The following is a 16,185-nucleotide window of genomic DNA, read 5'->3' on the forward strand; positions in this document are numbered from 1 at the left end:
GTGGTAGAATTATTTTTATGGGTTCTTGTTTCTATCTCTTTAGGTGAAATAAACTAAAAAAAATGCAGAATATTAATGTTACTCTTTCTGAGTTAATAAATGGTGTTGTTTATTAAGGCAACTTCTGCATCTATCTTCATTTCCCATGCTATTTTAAGGACCAGTGTTGCTGCTTAATTGACCCCTCAAAGTGCATGCAGCTGAAATAGAACCCAAGAGAGCTTATTTCACTGTTCTTTCAAAGAATTGCACCCTTGACATGAGTGTTAACATTAAAAGTTGAGGAACAGCTATCACCCTGACAAGCTAAAGCTAATGTTAAGGTGTGTGTTGCCTACTTACACTCTCAGTATGAATGCCAAAGGAAGTTTTAGGCCACTTCCTGTAGTGGTGACCTAGAAACTGGGCTTTAAGATGGGCCTGGGGAGCAAAACAGTTGCATAGAGGTTATTTCTAATGTTTCAGGTTTAAGGGACAGTTATCTCCTTACCCTGTTAGAAAATACTACCACTTGCATAGCAGGTAAAGAAAAACAGCAGACTTGCCTAGGGAAAGATGTATACGGTGTACTGTTGTAAACTTCAACTTTTAGTTTGACTTGTGTGTGTGTGTATTCCCTTGAAAAGACTCCAGTTTTCTAGTGGTAGGCTGAGTACGTATGTGGTAGGTAAAAGTGGAAAAACATCTATCATAGAAATACTGATTTGAGTTCCATGCATTTCCCAAAAGTGAAGATTAAAGTTTGTCTTCCTGTCAAGTCTAACCCTTTCTACCCTTTTCTAACCTTTTCTAGGGTTAGAAAAGTACCTTTTTTGTAACACTGGGAGCTGTAGAAATACAAAGCAGCATTAGGGGGAGATGCTTAAAGTTTATGCAACTACTTTAAGGCCTTTCTCCCTTTTGTGGTACTAGAGGGAAGGAGAGCTTTCAGTTCTAGCTGCAGCAAGTGTCAGGATCTCAACCATAAACCATGTGCTGTGGCTTACTTAAAGTTCAGCTGTAGTCCTCTCCCTTCACCAGGATGTCTGTTCTCTGAGAAGCTTTTCTCACTCCTATACCAATGCAGAAACCGCATTATCTATTTACAATGAGGTATGCTTTATCTTTCTCAATTAGAATGCTGGTAAACATTTGTAAGATCACTTTTTTGTTTGTGTGGTTGTGAGAAACTGTAAAAATTAACTGCAACCACTGTAGCGAGACAAAACTCTTTAAGTAAAGACAGCTTAAGACTGTCAAAAAGCAGAGGTTGCAGAAAGCATGTACCACCACCCAACTCAGGCTGCGTGCATTGCCTTGTGCAGTTCTAACTGCAGCTCTTGTCATTGGGAGTTCAAACAGCCAGACAATATTTTATAGTTTTTATTGATGGCATTTATCCCATGAATTAACATGTTAATTATACTGTAATAAACATGGCTTTAATATTAAACTTTTCCTTATTATCCAAAGTCACCACAGTCCATTTCAGTAAATATAAAAATATATACTTAATACTTTGTACAATACTGGTTTTTGGTCCAAACAAAAATGGATCAGAAAAGCCAATAAACTTACTTTAAGAATTCCCAATTTTAAAGATTTTCTAAATGGATTTAGGCAACTTTGAATAATGGGATTTACATAAAATCTGAGACAATACTAAACAAAAATGGCCTTAACACACAAAATTAAAATTTCAATTTCACAGATTTGTTATGCCAAAAAAGTACATAGAGAAACAAAACTTATTTACACGTTTCAATAATAAAATAACAAAGGTGAGACGTGGTAAAGGGCTGTAAGAATGAAAATATAGAAATAGCATATATAGTTATTAAATGGAGAACTACAGATCTAACAAGTCCTTAGCATGAATCATTCTTATTTCAGTCTTTCTCTATCAGAAAATTTTAGTGCACTATACACCCAAACTCACTCACTTCACACATACACCAGCACAAACTCAGCATAGAAATCATTCATTAAAACATTCTCTACTCTATACAGAATCCCTCACTAATATAATTACAATTTGGAGGCGTCAGTAAACGCGGATGAGCGCACATAGTGGTGCAGATGAAGAGGTATTGTACAAGCCATTCGCTGTGCAGGCTATACTCATGTCTATAGCCGGACCATGCCAAGTCCGTGAAAGAGATAACTTGCCGGATTCTAGAATAGTTTCGCTTGAGAAGGGCTCTGTTGCCAACTCTACTCATTAAAAAAGAACTAAATGAGGGAGAGTAGGAGGGGGCAGCAGAGTTTTACAGTCCTTGAAGCAGATCTGACTTCAGCTATCCCAGCATGAGGTATGATCCCAACAATTGAACAATGCAGGGTAGCAGCTGCTTTGAAAGTTGCTTTACGTATCAGCCGGTTATTTTCTACGTCTAAATGCAGTCTTTATCTTCCGACCAGAAACCGAAGATCCAGATGCAGAGAAAATATTTTTTCCATTAGTCCTATCAAAAGAAATTAGTAGTTCAGAGTTTAGGACAGTGTAGCTGAAAATTCAGTAGCAGCACTGAGTAGATATTCCAGAACAATTGTTCTATCGTCTGGCTCTCTAGTTAGCAGCTGGCAACAAACAGCGTATGACGAACAGGAGGAGAGTTCCAGAAACCAAAAGCAATTAAATCTCTCTTATTCAGCAGGTAAGTAGCAGTACAATGGCTAAATATGGATTTTATTTTTCAAGAACAAGAAAATTGCACGTGTTGATGCGTGGTATTTCTGAGAACTAGTCTCCTTTACAACTACCGTCGCTTAGTTAGCCAGTCACGCTAACACATCAAGGAAGGATCCCAAATTTACACCAAATTCCAAGGTTCATTTGAATACCTCACGACTTAACAGCAGTAGAGGCTGCACACAGTCCACCGACATTACCCAAAGCTCAAGCGAAATTCTGATACGGTCTCTTACCCCACTGTAAATGCCGGAGGTTGGTTGAATGAAAATCCCGAAGAGCCAGAAGGCTGTGCCGATGCTGTTGGTGCAGTAGGATTTGCACCAAAAGTAAAGACTCCCGGGTTATTTGGAAAATTGAAATTAGAAGTGTTACTTCCAAACTGGAACACAGGACCTGGGAAGGTGGGGTGGAAGCAGAAGAGAACAAGAAAGTTGTCATTTGAGTTCATCCTTTCCATCCTCGTGTTCCTGCTATTATATCTAACAGATGTTTCTTTAAACTCACTCAAGATGATGAAGTTCAGGGTGGGAGGGAGGTTTACCAGAAATGCTAGATTACAACAGGAACAATGCTTAGAAAAAATCATTCACTTCAGTAGAGAATCATAAAAGGATTCTTAACCAACATTGCTAGGATGCAGCTAATGAATTGCTTGCTAATTTCTGCACAGCTTATACCTGTGTACACTGCAGTTTATTAATGAAGCCGTAAGTTATAGCACTGAATCATGTAGATTTGCTATTTAAACAAACTGCTGTGTTAATGGCATGAATCTGGGAGACACAGCACCTAATCTTAAAAAAAAGATTCCTATTAAAGTAACACAGACAAAACATGGGGATTTTTATCTTTAAACTCTTAATTAACAAAATACTAATACATTGTGCCAACTTATTACTCATCAGTTACAAGTAGGTTACTTGTAATGGAGGCTATTTTGTAGAATTTCTGAGAGGAACGAGGCTTTTTCCCCTTTTTGTGCCTGATGTTATGCTATTAGATACGCATATTCTGGCAGTGTGGTGGTAGTTTTATTATTTTAATTTTTAATAAGTCCTAGTGTGGAACAACACCTTCTTATGCTCAAAAGGATCATTCCCCCCAGCATGTATATCATATTTCATTAGTAAAAGTAACTTTAAATACAACCTGAACCCACACATGCTTAGGACTAATTCTGGCAATGTATTTCCCACAAGAAAACCCCTGATCCAAATAAGTCGCCAAAGCCTGTTAACAAAGCCAAAAAAAATAAGAACTTTTCTGTAGCGAATCCAAAAAGAACCCGTTTGCAGTCCTTCTGCTATTCTGGCTTGTACAACCTGGTCAGCGAATACTCCACGTTTTGGCACTTAATTTTATTTGCTATTTTTTGTCAAGAAAATAAAAGCCAATAATCAGCAGTGGGGTTGCAAGCTCTGCGTTTGCTCAGTCTCTTGTGGGACTTACGGTGAAGTTGGCACACCTACAGCACATCTTCAGGAGTGAGACACAAATTACTCAGCCCTGTGCCCGTTATTTTTATGGAGGTTAATTCTTACAGCTAAGCACACACAGAAGGCAGAAGTCTTCTTACTCCACAGTTAAGATGCACTTCATGGAAACAAACAAACAAACAAACGACTCTGAGACCAAAAAAGTTAGAGAATGGTCAGCACTCACCAGCGCTGGAGGTACCAGAGCCAAAACCCGGCTGTTGGCTCGCCTGCTGTCCGAACACAGGGGGCTGAGTACTGCTCGTCACAGAGCCGAAGGCAGGAGGAGCAGGCTGAGAGCCCGCTGAAAACAATGTTGTCGACAGCGATCCAAAACTCGGAGTGTTTGGCTGGCTGGACCCCTGGCTCTGGCCAAATGCTGGTGGCTGACTGGCACCAAATGCTGGGCCAGCAGCAGGTGCTGAAGACCCAGAGCCAAACACAAACGAAGAGGACAACCCTCAGGGAACAGAAGAGAAATTTCAGTATATGCAGGGCTTTTTTTTTTGTTTGTTTGTTTGTTTTTGTTGTAGAATGACTCTACGCATCACATTTTCCAAGTCTGGTAAACGAATACTTCAAATATTTGAGATAGATCTTAATGTTTACAGGCAAGTATGTAAAACAACAAACTACCTCAGTCCTATCCCGGCTGGCTGCTTTTCATGTTACTTACAAGAAAAGGTGCATGTTAACAACTCGGACAACATTCATCTCAAACACATTGGCTGTCTAGGCTGAAATTACTGTCTTAGGCATTCATGTTCTAGAAACAAACTCCCACAAACGGTACACGTTAATTTATATTTACTAAGAGCTGCTTCTATCACTTATATATAAATAGAACATTAAAATACATAAATCAGCATATATATATATATATATATATAAAGGTTCAAAATACAGCTCCTGATCTATTAGGAGCTGTATTTTCATTCTTGTCAGCAGCTGCACCCCTTCCCTGTCCAAGTGTTTACCAGTATCAGTTCTGGAGGCCAAATCACGCCTTCAGGAATCTAACTATACTCAAAAACTCAGTTTAGTAGAGTAATTCTGTCCCTTCCCATAACGGATAACAAGCTCATTCAGTTAGCTGTTTCGGTTCTTCAAGGCCAGCAGAAATAATGAAACAACAATACGTGATTGAACAATGACTCTGAACATACAGCACATCTGCTGAGCAAAAAGGGACATTTTCAACAGCACTATTAATTGGAATGTAATGTAAGCAGCCATCGTGCAACAGAAAACACCATCTACTGCACCATAACTTGGAATGGCTGGCTGCTTTTCTTTCCAAGAAGAAAAACATAAATGGTAGCAGTTAACACAGACCTGAAGGCTTCTGCATTGGAACAACAACAACAACAAATCTTTTGCGAAGATTTTTGAAAGATGGCTTAATCTGCAGGTTCAGTTGATCTGCTTATGGCTGTAATTTAGTATGGCTCTTTCTCTGCATGTGGTATACAAAAATTAGTGTAAATTTAATTTCCATGAATGACAAGATTACGCCCTCAGATCAAAATAAAATTGAACCTGTAAGGAAGATACTACATCTACCTCCAAGGACTGCTAAGCTAGCAGGAATACCCATTCCATTATTTATAGCGTTAACGTTTTTCTTTGGTCTGCTATCTAATGGCAAAAATGAGAAAAACGTCTTTTTAAATGTACCTGTTGAACTTGATGTGGTTGTGGCTCCAAAGGTAAATCCAGGGTTTGCATTGCTACTGCTGGCTCCTGAACCGAAGACAAACGGAGCAACGGCTACACCAGTGCTGGAAGATGTGGTTGCTGGTTTGTTTTCTTGGGAGAAGCCAAAGGACTGAGATGTCGTAGATTCTGCAGAGTTGCCAAATGTGGAGCTGCTCACAGTGTTGCTGGCTTGTCCAAACACAAAAGGTGCAGGGACCGGTGCAGGGTTGGAGGAAGAGGTGACGCTGCCAAACACGCTGCTGCTGTTGGCTGAAGTGGTGGGTATGGCTGCGCTGGAGGAAGCAGAGCTCAAAAAGCTGAAGGATGGTTTTGCTGCTCCTTGATCTGAGAGGAAGAACACGACATGAGCCACTGCAAGACGCCAAAGGAACTACAGCAGACTCCGTTTCAATCCCTGTACAAAGAGCAATCCTGAACGACACCTCGGTTACGTTCCAGGTACTGGTGATTCCGTCAGATCCAGATTTAACATGCTGATTGCTGCCATCCACAAATCAAGGAGTGGAAGACTTGTGATGAGCAAGGACGCCCCCCTGCAGTCTCGAGGCTTTATGTATTGGTCACAAACACCAAGAGTTGGCTGTAATTATCTGAACCAGTATTAAGCAGTACCTCTGACCTCTTCAAACAAAAATATCTTTCAGGTACTCTTATAAGAACAACATCAATTGCCTGCACCAGTTTTATGGCCTTGCTAAAGGGAGCACTGAAAAGCACAGTGGTACAGCTTCTTTTGTAGCCTGGTCAGAAATGACAGCCCTGTGCCTACAGCTTCAGATCAGGCCAAGCTTACCAGCCCAACTCTTACAGCTAAGATCACTGCACCTGAATGCCTTCAAGACGTGCTTTTAGGAGCTATGGAGAAGAACCTGCTGTTAAGACCACCGTTATAAAGTACTGAGTGTTGTTTTACACTTCAAATAGAACTATCTGCTAAAGTCATTCATCAGCTTTCCCTAAGCTGCTGCTCTCTCATTACTGAATGTGTTCCTGCTCTCAGTTTCCCACTAACTTTTTCCCCCAGCCTTTATGGCCCCTTTTCATCTACCACACTTTTAAGGGACTACATCATGGTGAAAAATGCTGGTTAACACTTCCTTTTACACAAGGTGCCTCATGAAATTTTCCTGACTAAACCAAACCCCAGAACTTTAACTAGAAGGGGAAGCAAACAAACACACACACCTCCCCTGCCACCAAATCTCCCCAAAACAGATCTGTTCAGGAACAGATCAACTAGAAGAATACTGCGATTAAAATCAGTATAGCCCTCAACACTGCTTTTGTTCAGGATTACTAGCCAACGTCCTTTCCCTGACCACTTCTGGAATTAATACTGAATTCCATACTCTAAAGCATGGCTGATAAGTCATACAAATGACAGTTAGCAATCAGAATTTTTCCACGCAGTGATCATCAATAAGAACTCCAATCCTCTACTGCAGCCTTTTAACAAAGTAAAGGAAAGCAGAACTGTGTAGTGACTGTTAAGTGATTTTTGGACTTTCGTAGTAGTAGAGAAACAGTAGAGAAACAGCACTACACTCTGTAGCACAGGCACAAGTACATGGGAGTAAGATCCTCGCTCTCATCTCTTTTTTCTCTGAAAAACGCTCGGGTGAGGCCTCTATTTCACCATACTAATGATTTTACCACCAGCTGTACTGCTAGCATTGAGACAGTCCAACTTCTGTGCTTGTACAAGATTAAGTTCCTTAAGTTCCTTAAGGTGTCACAATTTTTTGTCTAAACCTAGTGTCAAAACTCATTGAGATCAAAAAAGGAATTGCTGCTAATTGTGTACATATCAGTAACTAGGGCAGAAAACACACAATGCATGAATTAAACTTTTTCTAAAGCTCTAGTACACGAACATATCAAATCTCACCAATTTTTTCCTAGTATAGTTTCAGAGTTCTTTGATGGACATAAGCAGACAAGCGAAGACAAAAGATATTCTGTTTACCTGAAGTACTGGTTTGGACCCCAAATGAAAAAGCTGGCTTTGCTTGCTCAGGTTCCTTCTCTGATGGTTTAACGAAACTGAAGTTGAATATGGGTTTTGCTGTGCTCTCTTCTTTTGTATGCTCGGACTTCCCAACTGAAAAGATAGGCTGTGCCTTTGACTCTTCAGCGTCAGCTTTCTTTCCAAACGCTAATGGAGCAGCAGAAGTGACAGAATCCTGCTTCTCTTCTGTCCTTCCCAAAATAAACTGTGAGGCAGCTGCAGACTCTGCACTGCCAAAGGAGAAGCCTCCTTTTGTTGAAGGAGCTTCGTCCTTCTTCTCATCTGGCTTCTTAAATGCAAAAGAAGCTGATACAACCTCCTGGTCTCCAGCAGTTCCAAAAGTGAAGCCACTGACTCCAGTTTTATTCTCGTTGGCAGCCATGGCAGTAGCAGAACTTGTACCAAAAGCAAAACCTCCCAATACTGGTTCCTCTTTCTTTTCCTGCTGTCCCAGGCTCGCGGCCCCAAACCGAAATGTTGAAGGAGCCTGACTACTTGTAGATGGAAGGCCAAAGGTAAAACTGTTACTTTTTCCTTCTTTTTTACTCTCTTCTGATTTAGATAGTGAGGATGAAACTCCAAATTTGAAGTCCCCTGGTGTACTAGGAAACTTAAATCCCCCAACCACATTGTTGGAGGATGCAGATTCAGAGGCAATGCCAAACTTGAAGCCCCCTTGTTCTCCAAATTTGAAACTTCCCGTGCTATCTAACGTATGAGAAGACTCAGAGGATGAGGATGACTGAACACCAAATGTAAACGATGGTAAGGCAGCATTTGTGGACACAGTAGCAGTACCAAAACCTGCAGAAATAAGTGAACATCAGGTTTGTAACCCATGGGGTACCTGCAGTACATGAAGGTTTTAACAACACTCTAGTCCTGATCTTTCCAGTCAAAACTGTTTAAAAAACAACCCACCAAACAGTAAAACAAGAAAACCCCATGCTTCCTCCCTACATCAACCTTTTCACAATTGTGTTTTCTGTCTACCACCTGGCTTTAAAAAGTACACAAACTTCTTTGAAAGATCATGTTTGTAGTCTGCACTCCAAATGAACAACACGTAGGGCATGTGAAGAAGAAGCATGTCATTAATGAAAGCTTTTCTCTAGAAAGGATAAATTTATTCTTGGGGAAAAGTGTGGAAACAGCTGTTATCTTATCGAGGCAATATTCCTATAGGAAAAATGAACAAGTACACCACACCTCAAAGGAAAAAATAATTGTGCTTGAAAAGTAAGAAAATTAAAAAAAATCAGAGCAAAACAAAAAATAAAACACAGAACATGCATCCTCGTTTTAATCAGTAAGCGTTACCTTTGAGATCTGCTTTGGCGCCTGGCTTTGCACTTTCACAGGCTACACACTTTGTGGCCTCTGCTTTGTTTCGAACCAAGCAGGTCTCACAATCCCAGCTTCCTTCAGGCTTCTTAAATTTGTCTAAATCCAGAAATTCTCCAGAAGGAGCAGAAAATGTCGATGCACTGCTACTGGTCACAGGTGTTAGACCCTCTACAAGAAAAACAAGACAGTTAACCATCCTGTTTGAACATCAACTATAAAATGAACATTAACTTTTAAATTTGGTTTATCAGACCCCACAGAAATGTTCAAAACAACTCTGAGACGCCCCCCTCCACCCCAGAAAAAACAAAAGCCATCAAAAACCCACAAAGAAGTCCAAGAGAATCAACTCTGACTGAAATCCGTTACCTTACCTCACGAAATTTCAGTCTTACTGTACAGGATGATTACAAAAGCCCAATCTAGTCCATCTCAATTTGTTTCATCCCAGATATATTTGCAAAGGTGTTTTTTGATGTAATGGCATATTAAGTGACGTTTAGAGTCAAAGTTAAAATCAGAATCGTATTTTAAAAACAATACAACCACGCTCAAAATCAATTACAGTCACGCACAATGGGAAACAACCCAGGACTGCCCTCAACAAGTCACCCAGCGGGTCACTCACTTTCTTGAAGCCTATCACTGACCTTCATAGGCATCTCTCTGCTTTAGCTTAAGACTAGTTAAGACTACAGCACTGTCTTGAAATCTGGCTTTGCCTCAATTACATACAAATGGTGAATAGAGGCATTTGGGCCATATTTTGTAACTATTTTTACTTATTTCTGAAAGAGAAAAAACACAGCAATTTTTAACTCTTTCTATGGAGTTCTCATTTGTGCCAGTGAAAAATCAGTACGTCGTTTTTGAATTAAGTCACCCAGTCCAGCCATCTTCCCTCACCAGCTGCAAAGCAGGGCATATTTGCATTGATCCAGCTCCGTACTAATAGGTTTCACAACCGGTTCAATTTATGCGACAGGCTGGAACCTGGGCTGAGACCTCTGAAGTGCCTGTAAACCAATCCTGCAGACAGCCTCTAATCCATCAACTGGATCTGGGAATGACGTTGCTTAAAATGTTCCATAAATGCAACGTACTTTTCTTCTGTACAAGATTCACAGAGGCTAAGATGGAAACAACAGGAAAAAAAAAAAGGACCATACCTGGTTTCTCAGACTGACAAGCTACACATTTGTTATCTTCTGCCTTATTTGATACAAGACATATTGCACAGTCCCAAGAGCCTTTCGGCTTCTTAAATTTGTCTCCAAAGTCCAGAGTGAGTGTCGTGTCAGTGCTGCTCGAGGAGGATGTCACTGTCACTGAGCTGTCTGTCACCACTGGTAATGTCAGAGCAGGCATTACTCCCGTTCCAGGTTTTGGCGTCTCACATGCTATACATTTTGTCGCTTCCGGTTTGTTTTGGACAAGACAGGTATCACAATCCCACGTTCCAGCTACTGTTTTGAATTTGTCTCCAAAGCCCAGCATCTCTGCTGGGGGCGCTGTTGGCTTTGAGGTGTCACATTGACTTGAACTTATTGTCTGTTTCGTAGTCTCGACTGTCGATGCTTTAGTCGCTTGACAAGTTACACATTTGTTGTCTATGTCTTTGTTTTGCAGAAAAGGGTCACATGTATCAGATTGCCAGTATGATGCTTGTTTAGAAGTCTCTTTACCTGCAGAAAAAGTTGTTATTGCAGGCCTAGTATAAATCACTGTGCTTGTTGTAGGTTGTGCAGATGTAGAAGAGTGTGTTTTCAAAAATCCAAAGTCTAGGGAGCAAGAAAAAATAAGTCAGACTGTTAGCGCAGCACCTCACTACATGCAACTAAGTGACTTTACTAGGGGACAAACATTTCAACTCAGGTGCCAATGGTTATAACCAGACATTCAGACCCAGCGCAACAGGAAGGCCCCAGAAATCTTATCTAAACAGATGAAATTTCATATGCTGCACTGGCTCACAACAGAACATTTATTTAAAGCTTCATTTAACTCTTTGTTTCTGAGGAAGTTTCAAATCAAAATTTGCACTGCTTGAGACAAGTACGAACAAACAGCTGACAGGTTTGACAGCCCAACGCGGAATGGAAATAATACAATTTCATTAAGATGCGATGCCCAATCGAATCAAATTTCTAGAGCTCCTCCTTCCGTAACAGATGACTCAAATTTACTTTAGTAAATGTACGGAAGTTTGTACTTGAAGCAGCAATCCATGCAGTATTTTCCCACAGATGCTGAATATTGATTAAATAATAAAAACTCGAGACAATTGAACAACTGTCTAATTTTCTACAATATTTGTTCAAAATGCATCGCACACAGGACAACTCCTGATTCAAAGGTGGCAATTTTAACAGAAAAGACAAGCTACTAATACAGAAACACTAAAGGAAACGCATCTTAAACAGCAGCTCAAGTTGCTCGTAAATGTACATTGAACGTAGTTGTTTTGTGGTTTTTTGTTTGTTTGTTTGCTTTTTTTTGCTGTTTTGTTTTTAAATCAGAAGTGAAGTTTTTGAACAATGTGGATTTAGATTCTGCTTCTTTTAAACTGATAAAGTGAACGTCACAGATTTGCAGCTTTTGCAATATCTTTAGAACCAAAACTCTTTACTATTCTTTCTGCACCTGGGCTGAAGGTGGGACAGGAGCGTCGAGTTTTACAAACATTTCCTTTTCAATTCCACAAATTGTATTTACTTAAAATGAAACATTGACCATCTAGCTAGTTCTCTTAGTACCTCAGTTACAGTTACATCCTAACACGTAAAGGAGATGCAACCCATCTGGATTTCAACTTGCAGTTTTACTTCCAGCAACAAAGACAACTTCACTTAGAATAGAAGGGGCAGATGCACCCTAACAAACGCAGCGCTTAATGTAATGCTCTCCTATGTTCATATTTATAGAAAATACTCTCTTAACCATAAGTTTGTTGTTTGTTTGTTTGTTTGAAATCAAAAATGCTAGCGTATTTTTTAAAAGGAGTTCATTATCTCACCAGGGTTTTTTAGAACGTCTAAGACGCTTCCTTCCTTTAATCCTCGTCCATATTTAAAGGGAACTCTGAAGGGAACAGCAACAAAACCTTCCTTCTCCTCTTGCTCATTGTTGGTGGATGCGGATGAGCTAGTTTCTTTTGAAACAAAAGAAAACAAACAGCCGTCACAATGCGACCTACCTAGAGCAGATTATACTCACTTGCGTTAGAAACAAGAATTTCCAACTTTCATGCTTCTCACGGAAGAACCTTCACCAATTCTACTTACTTTATCATGGTTTATAATTACAAGCAATAAAAACAGATCTGTCACTGGAAAAATACTGCGGAAGTCCAACACTGCCCGGAATTGCTAGCATGCACAGACAGGACAGGTTTAAGATTTAATAAAGAAGAAAAGAAAAATCAGCACTTCAGATGTGAAGTGCTAAGATTTCAGTTACCTAGGGTAAGAAAGGACGTCACGGGCGTATCACCGGATCCAGAAAGCTCTGATGATTTTACAACGGGAACACTAAACGTAAACCCCATCTGCTATGAACAAGAGAGGTTTTTCAGAGCCACAGGAACGTCAATCAAATGCATACACAAAACCAAATCTGAAAGCTGGTCTTCACATTTGTAGCATGCATGCTGAATGACAAATTATAAGCCAGAAGCCTACATAGTTCTCTCCATCAAGGCAGATTCAGCTTTAGTGTTCTGCAACAGCCTACTAAATGCCTAAGAAAACAAGTCTAGCTTCTTTATTAGTTTACTTACAGCAAATGTAGATAGCACTTCTGCCTCCGTAGACTTCACAATTGGAGATGAAAATGCAAACGCAGGACTGCTAGCATTACTTGTTGGCTGTATCTGTATTTTCAAAAGAATTCAAGGTTTACATTTAAGAGCAACAACTACCTGAATTCACTACCCAACACAAGTCCTGCAGTGACGTTGAAAAGCTTGATGTTTCAGTTATTTTGCAGAGGGAAGTAGTAATAAAACAAAGTCAAGTTTCCTAGTGGGTATAGGACAATATCTTCACAACCAAATTCCAGAAACCCAGAGGAAAAGCTGGAGATGCTACTTAGGTCTAAATGCATGGAAAAGCAAACCAGGAAGCTGAAGAACGGTAAACTCAGCCCAATGATACTCCAAGAACTTCAGCAAACACCTCATCATATTACATCAGCTACCTACTTCAAACCATACAAAAATATTTCAATTGCTCTGGAACAGATTGATGTTTATTTTATTGCAATAATATGCCAATTATTGCACCCTAGGCTCATTCTATGCGAGGCTTATACGACCACATTACCTCTAATTTAATAACTTAAATAAAGTTGTGGTTTAACCATTGTAGGCAACTAAGCACCACACAGCCACTCGCTCACTCCCTTCAAGTGGAACAGGGAAAAGAACTGGAAACAAAGAAGTTACGTTGTTAAATTTGAGGTACCATTAATGACTCATCACAGTAATGGCTACCTGGAAAGACGAATGCCATAACCCTGTACGTACCCCCAGCTCCCTCCCCTTCTTTCCCCCACCATTTATTGCTGGGAATGATGCTAAATGGTGTGGAGTATCCCCTTGGTCCTCTGGGGTCGGTTGTCCTGGCTGGGTCCCCTCCCAGCCTCTTGTGCATACCCAACCTCCTCGCTGGCAGAGCGGTGTGAGAAACAGAAAAGGACTCGTCACTGTGCAAGCACTGCTCAGCAACAGCTAAAACACCAGTGCCTTACCAACACTGTTTTGGTCACAAATCTGCAATGCAGCACCATCTACTATGAAGAAAATTAACTCTACCCCCGCCCAAATCAGTATAAATAGCTTGCCATAAAAGCCACACCCCATTCCCCCCCCGAATCCCGCAGCATTTGAAGCAGTTACACAATCGCATTAAACAGAAGTTTGCAAGGTCTAAGACTGAGAGAAGCAGAATCAAAACATTTGTGCGTTTTTCCCCAAACTGGCATGCGACCCCAATTTATTCAGCCAAGCACAAACTAACATTCATTAGCTTCACGAGCACCACACAACTCGCAACAAAGCGGCATACTCACCCGAAGAAGTACTGACAGCAAAAAGACTTACCTGGCCCGCCGCCGTGTTTGCCATGTCTCCCGCCGCCATTGAATTTGTCATGCTCGTCGTAGTCGTCGCTGCTGAATTTGTCTTGCTCTTTGCCAGTGTTAGATAAGGTATGCCCGTCGCCACTGCTGGGTATGTCACGCCCGCCGACACCGTTGGATATGTCACGCTCCCCCCTGCCATCGAGTATGTCATTTGTTCTACCTCCTCCTCCTCTTCCTTCTCTAGATATGTCATGTTCGCCTCCGCTGCTGATGGATTGCCCGCCCCCGGCGCTGCAGCTGGATTTCCCACCCCCGGCGCTACTGCCGGGTTTCCCTCGCCTGCTGCTGCTGCTGCATTTCCTGCAACTGCATCTGCTTTGCGACTTCCCATATCTCCCGCTGCTTCTCCATGGCCCGTGCCTGTCGCTTCCACTCTTCTTGAAATTCCTGTTTTCGCCGCTCGATTATCCAGACCAGCTCCTTCTGCAGGGCTTCCCATGCCTTTTGCTTCTGCTGGATTCGCTCTTCCCGTCGCTGCTGCCGGCGTTGCCATGCCCAGCGCTGCAGCAGGCGTTGCAATGCCCGTTGCTGCCTCTGGAGTGGCAACGCCCTTTGCTGCTGCTGGAATTGCCATGCCCGTCGCAGCTGCTGGAGTTGCCATGCTCGTTGCAGCTGTTGAAACAGCGCTTGGTGACACCCAGACAGCACTACTACCAACAAAACTAAAATTGAACTGAGGCAGCGACGCAGTACCGATGGGTAGGGGGATTTTCGGTAGCACTGGTTCCTCCACTTCCTAAAGTTGTAAAAGAAAAATTTAAATTTACCAGACGTACTTTTACAAGACTACTTTCTCACATTGTCCCACCCAATTTATTAACAAAATGAAATCAAACAAAAACCCATGCAAATTCAGAGAAAGCAAGTTTCCAGAAGAAAGCCTGATCTCCCCACCTCTGTCTACTAGGTCATTTTGATTTATGGCAGGCCTGCTTCCACATAATACTCTGTTCAACAACTGTACAGCAAGAACGCTGAAAGTTAACTCAAAACCTGTGCAGAACAAAGAGGCACAGATCAGATTTTTCTTTTCCTTTCCTATACTTTGGTCATCAGAGCTCTAGAGAAGCATCATCCTTTCTAACTACCCTCACACCTCTTCAATTAAGAGTACACTCTCAAGACAAATGAGAAAGCGTTCCTCTTGCAAAATTAGGCAGGAGGGTCGCCAAAGTTTCTCAAGTCACTACAGCAGTGAACGTGGAAAAAGGTCATGTTTCAAGAAGCAGGTAGCTTCAACAACCAACCTAAACGCAAAAAGCACCAAAGAAAGTCAGACTAGCAGCACTGAAGACTCTATTCTGGTAAATACAGCCCATACCACGTATCGGGACACAAATGCAAAAGTCAGAAAACGCTGTTTTCAAAACTTCCATTTTTATCCCTTCCACTTACTTTATTTGATTACTAAGATTGGATGAGTTATGTTTTAAATGACGTAGACAATCTGATCAAAATTTCAACAGTACTATCACGATCTACTTAGAAATGACTAGGCAAGGATGTAAGGAGGTACTACTGATATTCAGTGCATAGGGCAGCCTAGGTCTGTTTCACTGTTTTGATTTGAAAAATTTATGGAACTTAGGATATTTGGATCATGTTTGGACCATTTAATGTCCCATTAAATGCTTTTAAACTTAAATTAAATACTTAATATTAAATATTAAATGCTTTAATTAATAAATAACATTTACATTAAAACTATTTAATTGTAAATACTTTAAATTAAATACTTAACATTAACTTAGTATTAATTAAATATTTACGTTACTATTAAGTATTTAAATTAACTTACAGGCACCTCACATAACATCCAA

The 16,185-nt window shown here is 40.8% G+C and overlaps 1 protein-coding gene across 15 annotated transcripts in view; it reads right to left on the reverse strand.

The window, feature by feature from the left end:
• Positions 1-1,347: 1,347 nt before the first annotated feature.
• The window catches only part of NUP153 (nucleoporin 153), a 97,204-nt gene continuing 82,366 nt past the window's right edge, over positions 1,348-16,185 (reverse strand). For 8 of the 15 annotated variants that reach the window (XM_068672855.1, XM_068672852.1, XM_068672854.1 and 5 more), the window contains 12 exons: positions 14,325-15,101; positions 13,749-13,889; positions 13,002-13,094; positions 12,683-12,773; positions 12,240-12,374; positions 10,393-11,004; positions 9,197-9,391; positions 7,835-8,680; positions 5,827-6,192; positions 4,337-4,609; positions 2,908-3,067; positions 1,348-2,444 (listed from right to left, as the gene is read on the reverse strand). In XM_068672855.1, coding sequence (XP_068528956.1) covers positions 2,360-2,444; positions 2,908-3,067; positions 4,337-4,609; positions 5,827-6,192; positions 7,835-8,680; positions 9,197-9,391; positions 10,393-11,004; positions 12,240-12,374; positions 12,683-12,773; positions 13,002-13,094; positions 13,749-13,889; positions 14,325-15,101 — 3,774 coding nt within the window. In that variant the 3' untranslated portion in view covers positions 1,348-2,359. The remainder of the gene's footprint in view (positions 2,445-2,907; positions 3,068-4,336; positions 4,610-5,826; positions 6,193-7,834; positions 8,681-9,196; positions 9,392-10,392; positions 11,005-12,239; positions 12,375-12,682; positions 12,774-13,001; positions 13,095-13,748; positions 13,890-14,324; positions 15,102-16,185) is intronic. The other 7 variants (XM_068672851.1, XM_068672858.1, XM_068672856.1 and 4 more) reach the window with 7 other exon arrangements.

This window comes from Anas acuta, chromosome 2, assembly GCF_963932015.1.
Source record: "Anas acuta chromosome 2, bAnaAcu1.1, whole genome shotgun sequence".
In the NCBI taxonomy this organism is placed as follows: Eukaryota; Metazoa; Chordata; class Aves; order Anseriformes; family Anatidae; genus Anas; species Anas acuta.